Raw genomic sequence first — 8,398 nt, 5'->3', positions numbered from 1 at the left:
GTCATTTGAGGAACAGAAAAACTCCTCTGTCTTCCCCATTAGCCATCCAAGATATGCCCTGTAGTTCTGTGTAACGGGCTGGAACCCCCTGCAAAAATGGAAGAAAAGCTTTCACACGCATGACATTGACAGCTATACTGCCAAAAGACACCCGTTAGTGTGTTGGCAAGCTTATATCAGTGTCAGCTGGGCTGTTGGGTGGTTTGCAAGGTTTTTGCATGCCTTTCAGGTAGTTAGCGTGCTAGTTTTGGAACAGAACTCCTTAATGTTGCTTTTACACATTAACTTTGTTTACAAACATCTCTGCCACACCATCAAAGGAAACTCTACAACAAGCACAACTGTAGAGTACGTGAGGGGTGAAGTGAGTTTGAGATTCATGTGAGGAGCAAAGTTTGTGTGTGGTGTACAAATTCATAGGAGCTCATAGGCACCAACTAAAATCCCAAAGGAATGTCTTAAGCAACCTGCTGAATCCACCCTGTGAAAAAAAAACTCTGACTCTTTTAGAGGGAACAAAGTGGACTTGATGAAGTCTACTTTGGGTGTGTGTAAACTGTGACACAAGATGAACACAAGCACAAAAGAAAAGACAAAGATGCTGATCTCGGCTGAATCACTGTGAAAAACGTAATACATTCGCAATCTTCATCGGTGGTTGGTAATAAGTCAGCACATTTCCTCAGACCTGTGTGTGTGTGTCCTCGAACTGGAAGCTGTCTAAATTGCTTGAACACAGAACACACACTCTTAGATACACAGCTGCAGTCAGTAACACACAGAAAAACGCTGAAAGGTCGGGGAAATAGAGGTCAGTCCATTCAGCTGCAGTCCACTTGTATTTGTGTTGCTGTCTTTTAAGGGGAATTCCTGACAATCCTCCTCTATTGACAACTCTTTACAGCCTAAACAAGGTTTATAACACACGGATCAAATTCTGTCAAGCATTCTTACTTTGTCTCTCTCACACACACACAAATTCTAAGAGAGAGAAAAGACTAACTGTATATTGAAATGCTATATATGTGAATGGCCAGTCTTTTGAACATTACATATATGACTAGTGCATGTGGCCAGTCAAACCTGTGTGTGTGTGTGTGTGTGTATGTTTGCATGTGTGTGTGTGAGTGTGTGTGCTTGCTTGCCTGATGGGGGTGGGTGCACCAATGCCTGTCGGAAAGGTAAGGGCCATGGAATCTGAGCCAACAGAGAGCGAGGGAGAGAGGTGAGAGAGAGAGAGAGAAGAGTGAGAGCGAGAGAGAGAGGAGAGTGAGAGGGATATTAAATAGAGAGAGACAGGAGGAAGATACTAGAAGACTGACAGAGAGATAGAGTGCTAAGAGAGGGAGAACACGAGGGAAACTGAAATAGAGGACAAGAAAGAAAAAAGAAGAAACAGATTATACATTTCTTTATAATAAACTAGATAGAGGAGGATCCGCTAAGGACGAAAAACAGAACAGGTGCTAATAAGAAAGCAACTCCAAACAGATCATATATTTCTTTCCTAAACTAGATAAAGTAGGATCCGTTACAGAGAGAAAGAGAGCAGGTGCTGAAAAGAGAAATACGGGATGGTGACTCTTGGAGTATCGGCAGCTTGCGTGCTTGGCATGGCTCGTGTGTGTGCGTGTGCAGTGCTGTGGCTATGGGTGAGTGTGTGTGTGTGCGGCGTGTGTGTGATATGTCAGAGGGAGACCCTTGTAGCCGCTCCAACACAGAGATGTGAGGGGGGCTGCCGAGCCAATAGTCACCCACAGAGGACCGACAAACCCAAACCTACCGAGGTGAGTGTGTGTGTGTGTGTGTGTGTGTGTGTGTGTGTGGGAAAACAGATAGTCTAATTTAAGATATATTACAAAGTGTGCAGATCTATTCAGAAAGTATTACAGCCTGTTAAGTGTTCGGGCGGGAGAAATGTGGGTGCACGGGTGAGTGAGTGAGTGAGTGAGGGATGGATGGATGGAGATATCTTCACCAAGGGTGCATCAGAGAAAGGATGCCGTGCGCGTGTCGCATGTTTGTTTTTTGATACATGCATGCGTTTTAAAGAGAACAGTGCTTCTGATTTATAGAAAAGTTCATATCATAGTTCTTCGTAGAAGTAAAAATTGAGAGTGTCGTGCAGTGTTAAAGAATGACTCCCAGTGGTGTAGTCCAGGGTATACGCAGGTATACGGAGTATACCCACTTATTTTTCAGTCAGCATTGCGTATACCCACTTCTCAAAAAGGGCGTTTATCCTGTGCTGTATGGGCTGCTTAAAAAAATGACAAAATTAAGAGTATACCCACTTGTCTAGATGACTCCCTACTGGATAGGAATGCTGTTTTCTTTGTAATGGGGGTGCCAGTTTAGGGCAGATTTGATTATTTATATTACATTGCAGTTAACATACATCATACACTTAGAATAGAATAGAATACATTATTATAAATCATAGAATAAGTCACAATATCGTTGCAGCACCAAAAAAGGTTGACAAGATGGCAAGTATTCTCCTAATGAGATGTTTTCATTGATTTAACCTGGGATAAAGAGTAGTCTATGAATTTGAATCATATCAGTGGAAAAGACCTGTAATTCAAAATGGGTTTGAAGCTTTAGGCTTCTTACTAGCGAGGCATACCTGCTTGTGTGTGAGAGTGTGTGCACATAGGCTCTGAGCTCTTTTAAGTGCCTAGAGGCAATTGTATTGTTATGGCACTATATGCATTTAATTGAATTGAATTGAATTGAATTGAATGGAATTGAATTGAATTGAATTGAATTGAATTGAATTGAATTGAATTGAATTGAATGGAATTGAATGGAATTGAATGGAATTGAATGGAATTGAATTGAATTGAATTGAATTGAATTGAATTGAATTGAATTGAATTGAATTGAATTGAATTGAATGTGTGTGTGCAGGTGGTTGAAGTATCAGACCGGCTCGTTCAGCTGCAGCGCTGCATGCGCTCCTTGAGTAACTCCGGGTCCACTGGACAACTGAGGGGTCAAGGGTCGGAATCAGAATCTCTGTCGGCCATCTTGGCTCTAATGGCATCTATCTTGCTTGAGTGTGACCTCCACTGCCATAGCAACCGGCTCCAAGAGGTGGCACAGAAACTGGGTTTGTTGAATAATTTTTTTTTTAATCTGTTTTTTCTTTAACTGCTTCCTTTTCAAACCACCTCAGCCATTTCAAAGTGGGATAGGTACTGTTCAGGACTTGTCTCTGAGAATGACCTAAGCTGTTTCCTCTTCCTGTTTACTTCCTGTCCATTTGCTCATCTTTGATGTATGAAACAGATTATGTTGCCTTCCCTGATTCAGTAGCTGTAAGGCTGCCTCTGTGTCTCACTGATGACATGATGTTGTTCGTGCTGCGTTGATAGCGACATAAAAACCAACTGGTACCTTGTATGTAACAACAGCAACATGAAAGCTAACAAAACAAAAAATGCTGAGGATGAACTTCATTAGTCTGTAAAAAAGTTAACTTTCTGAGGTAATTGGGATGAAGAGAGGCAACCAGACATCCAGAATTGACTACCAAATAAACGAAGATTTGGGATCGGACACAAAGTCTCTGAGATCTCTAGGTGATGAAGTGAGCGCTGTGTGCTTGCCATAGTGGCTAGTAGTGGGGTGACAGTGGTACAGGAGGTAGCGAAGTCGTGTAGTAATCAGAAGGTTGCTAGTTCGGTTCCCTGTCGAAGCTTCCTTGAGCAAGACATGTAAAGTGTAAAAAGTGTAAAAATGTTAAATGTGTAAACATCCTTGGAAGTCGCTTTGGATAAAAGCGTCTGCCAAATGACGAAATGGAAATAGTAGTGATGTTCCATCTGTGTGCTTGCCATAGTGGCTAGTACTGATGCTCCATCTGTGTGCTTGCCATAGTGGCTAATCTGTGTACTTGCCATAGTTCCATCTGTGTACTTGCCATAGTTCCATCTGTGTACTTGCCATAGTGGCTAGTAGTGATGTTCCATCTGTGTGCTTGCCATATGGCTAGTTCTGATGCTCCATCTGTGTACTTGCCATAGTGGCTAGTACTGATGATGCTCCATCTGTTTGCTTGCCATAGTGGCTAGTACTGCTGGCTAGTACTGATGGTCCATAGTGGCTAGTACTGATGCTCTATCTGTGTGCTTGCCATAGTGGCTAGTACTGATGCTCCATCTGTGTACTTGCCATAGTGGCTAGGAGTGATGCTCCATCTGTGTACTTGCCATAGTGGCTAGTAGTGATACTCCATCTGTTTGCTTGCCATAGTGGCTCGTACTGATGTTCCATCTGTTTGCCTGCCATAGTGGCTAGTACTGATGCTTCGTCTGTGTTCTTGCCATAGTGGCTAGTAGTGATACTCCATCTGTTTGCTTGCCATAGTGGCTCGCACTGATGTTCCATCTGTTTGCCTGCCATAGTGGCTAGTACTGATGCTTCGTCTGTGTGGTTGCCATAGTGGCTATAGTGATGATGCTCCATCTTTACGCCATTCTATTTTAGAAGGAGCCGCTGCAGGGAGAGATGGAGAGAGAGATCTCTTACTTTTGCTCAAGAGTATAACACAGACCACCCAACCTCCAACAGGTATGTGCATTTAGTTACACATACATACATATATACACACACATACACACACATACACACACATACACACTCTCACACACACACACACACACTCATGCACACTCATACACGCGCACACACACGCACACGCACACGCACACGCACACGCATACGCACACGCACATGCACATGCACATGCACATGCACACACACACACACTTACATACTGACACAAACACATAACTATCCATACCGGTTAAAATGTGTTGAATACCTGTGTGTGTGTGTGTGTGTGTGTGTGTGTGTGTGTGTGTGTGTGTTACAGTGCCTCCTTCCTCTGGTCTTCACCCCCTAAACTGTGCTGAAATCCACCGCTGGGGAATCAAAGACAATGGAATTTACACAATCCAGCCTGACCCTCAGCTACCAGCTCTAGAGGTGCGTACCTCTTTACACGACTTCATATGCACAGACACACTCAGATTGCACACACACACACACACACACACACGTATGCATGCCAACAGACACACACCACACACTCTTGCATATGACTTGACATCCCCCTTAGCATAGCGTACAATCATCCCATCTGTTTTTAAGATTTATTTTTGAGCTTTTTATGCCTTTATTTGGATAGGACAGTGGAGTTATGACAGGATGCGAGGTGGAGAAGAGGTGGGGAGAGGATTGGGAAATTACATCAGGCCAGACTTGAACCTGTGTCCCCCTCGGGCAATGAAGCCCTTAAGTGGGAGGCTTTATCGCATCCCATCCAATTCAATTCAATTCAATTTTATTTGTATAGCGCTATAACAATACAATTGCCTCTAGGCGCTTAAAGGCCGATTTATGCTCAGTTACGTAAGCGTAAGCGCAAGCGCAAGCGCAAGAGGCCGCGCAAGCGCAAGAGGCCGCGCAAGCCCCTTGTCTTGCGTGCGTCGGCCCCTTTTTCTAGACTTGCGCCATTTTACGCAAGCCTATTGTTCTGGGTGTGAATTGCTTGGCAACACCCCCAACGCAACGCGTAAGCACCTAGCCTAAACCTAAACCCCCTTAGTGCATGCACAATGGCAACAGGGGCAAGAAAAAACTCCCTGTTAGGCAGGAAGAAACCTTAGGCAGAACCACGGCACATAAGGGGGGACCCATCTGCTTGAGGTCGGCCGGGTGGAGACAGGAAGGTGGGAATGATTATGACTGTGTGTGTGTGTGTGTGTGCTGTGTGTGACAGGCTGTGTGTGACATGGTGACCGAAGGCGGAGGCTGGACGGTGTTCCAGCACCGGCTGGATGGCTCGGAGTCGTTTAACCGCACCTGGGCTGAGTACCGGCAGGGCTTCGGACGGCCACAGGGGGAGCACTGGCTGGGCAACGCCGCACTGCACGCGCTCACGGCCAACGGGAGACACACACTCCGCATCCACCTGCAGGACTGGCACAAACACACACGCCACGCCACCTACAGCACCTTCAAAGTGGCGTCGGAGGCACAGAGGTATGAGACACACACACACACACACACATACACACACAGACATGCTCCAAACTCACGCTGTTCTGAGGCCTGTAAACAAACACTCGTGATGGCCTTCTCTCATTCTTCTAAGTATCATTTAAATAAAATAGTTAACAATAGTCTAACATAATTGTCAACTATAAACTTAAGTCTCCACTCTCGGTAAACAGTCTAGCCACAACCATAACCTTAACCTCACCATAACACTACATTTAAGCCTAGTCGTACCCTTCGTTGTCAGGACAACATAAATGTTCACCTATTTAAATGTACTTGATCTGTACTTGTCCATGTATCCCTCCCTCCTGCCCGCAGGTTTCGCCTGACAGCTAAGGGCTACAGCGGGGACGCAGGCAACGCTCTGAGCTACAGTAAGCGCTACAACCACGACGGTCGAGCGTTCAGCACCTACGACCGCGACCACGACCGCTACGCAGCCGGCAACTGTGCCCGTTATTACGGCGCCGGCTGGTGGTTTGATGCTTGCCTGGCCGCCAACCTTAATGGACGGTACTACCACGGCCGCTACAGCGGACTCACCGATGGCATCTACTGGGGCAGTTGGTACATCCTCACCGACGCCCGGTCTGGGGAAAGATACTCATTCAAGAGTGTGCAGATGATGACTAGACCTAGACCAGCATAATACTGAAGCATAGATATTACTCCTTATACGCAAGTGATATTTTAAGTCTATCATGGTAGAGCCTGACAAACGTCATCGTTGATGCTAAACATGAATATTCCATATTTGACAAATACCGAATGTTATTTGTTTACATTTTTATACACACATTGTATGTGTTATTTATAAGTACATGGACTCGCTTTCAGAGGTAACTGAGTAAGTTGTATATATTGTTATATATTAAATACATTTATATTGACCTTTTAAGAACTTCACGTCTGTTTTTTCATCTGGTTGATTATGCAGTTTAAACAATCTGCACACAAACGATGTAAGCACACATAATCCGAAATAACAAAAGCAGCTGCAATATTTGTACATATCCATTTTAATGCATGAAAGCGGCACAAACTAGAGTCTGTTTTATTTAAGACTTTAATACGCAAATCTACAATTTCTGCAGCTGAAACTTACCTATGGTATTTGCACTGAGCAAACTCTGATGATGTAAGAGGAGTGACTGATAGGCTGGTTTGTGTGTGTGTGTGGTGTGTGTGTGTGTGTGTGTGTGTGTGTGTGTGTGTGTGCGTGTGCGTGTGCGTGTGTGAGTGTGTGTGTGTGTGTGTGTGTGTGTGTGTGTTTGTGTGTGTGTGTGCTTTCTCCACACTGGGACAGCTTCCGTGACACTTTGACCCGCTGGTTGCTGGTTGACCCTAAGGGTCAGAGTCGCTGCCCCCTCCGGCACAAGGCAAACTTCTCAGATAAAAGATGAGCCATCACATCACATTTTATGGCGCTTCAGTTTGGTATGCGCATCCTTTTGTCAACACTAAATCCTCTCTTGGCTTGTGTGAACAAGGACTCTATTTTTCTCTCATTGGACCAGAACGTCCTGAACATCCAGTTCCATCCCAAACTCTCGTGGCCTTGAGTGCTGCTTTACGATCGCTCTCAAGACCCTGTGACACACCTTTTCACCGTTGACTTGTATCTTGTCATGGAGCGATATGTTCTGCGTGCAGACAAACTTAAATAACTACTTATAGTAACTTGTCATCATTGTTTTATGGTGATATAAAATGAATTCTGATACATGCTGTGGGTAAGGGTTAATAGATAAAGCGGTATGTGTTGAGGTAGGACTGTATACGAATGTATAATCACACACAATCATGAGTGTCGGCCATAACACTACTTCACGGCCAGGATGTTCAGGGCAAGGGAGGTGCAGGTTGGATATGGATTACTCAGGAGGCAAGATCTGATACAACCAAGCTGTATTGAAGGTGCAGGAATATCAGCAGCATAAGAATCCTCTAACAGAGATCTTCCGTTTGTACAAACAACAGTGTGGAAATATATGAAAACATATAAGGTGTACTGAGCGTGTGGTTCTGAAACAGAGTAAAACATGGGAAAACCATAAGTACACTACGTAGCCCTCGCGCACATGTCAACGCTGACATTTTAACCTAACAGGCTAATTTAACAAGCTAACATAAACATCATTCATACATAAATGCTAGCATTCCTTTACTCATTTAACACTAACGATAAACAATGACTTCTCTAAACATATAACATTGCTTATGAAAGGAAATTAACATGACATTAGAACACTTACAACTTTCATAGACGCACACGTCGAACTTAATGTTACATGAGGCACGCAGTTTTACTATCTCAACGCGACAC

General features: G+C 44.3%; 1 protein-coding gene across 1 annotated transcript; it reads left to right on the top strand.

Annotated features, from left to right (window-relative positions):
* Positions 1-1,166: 1,166 nt before the first annotated feature.
* Positions 1,167-6,721, top strand: LOC308371745 (fibroleukin; the record flags this gene model as incomplete). The annotated part of the gene is made up of 6 exons (XM_080846732.1): positions 1,167-1,181; positions 2,914-3,115; positions 4,495-4,578; positions 4,883-4,995; positions 5,792-6,054; positions 6,391-6,721. 6 exons carry the CDS (start codon positions 1,167-1,169, stop codon positions 6,719-6,721), a joined length of 1,008 nt encoding a protein of 335 aa, XP_080702858.1.
* Positions 6,722-8,398: the final 1,677 nt, after the last annotated feature.

Source organism: Sprattus sprattus (assembly GCF_963457725.1).
Source record: "Sprattus sprattus genome assembly, chromosome: 10".
In the NCBI taxonomy this organism is placed as follows: domain Eukaryota; kingdom Metazoa; phylum Chordata; class Actinopteri; order Clupeiformes; family Clupeidae; genus Sprattus; species Sprattus sprattus.
Note: the sequence above shows the minus strand (reverse complement) of the source record. Positions and strands in the feature narration are given on the sequence as shown.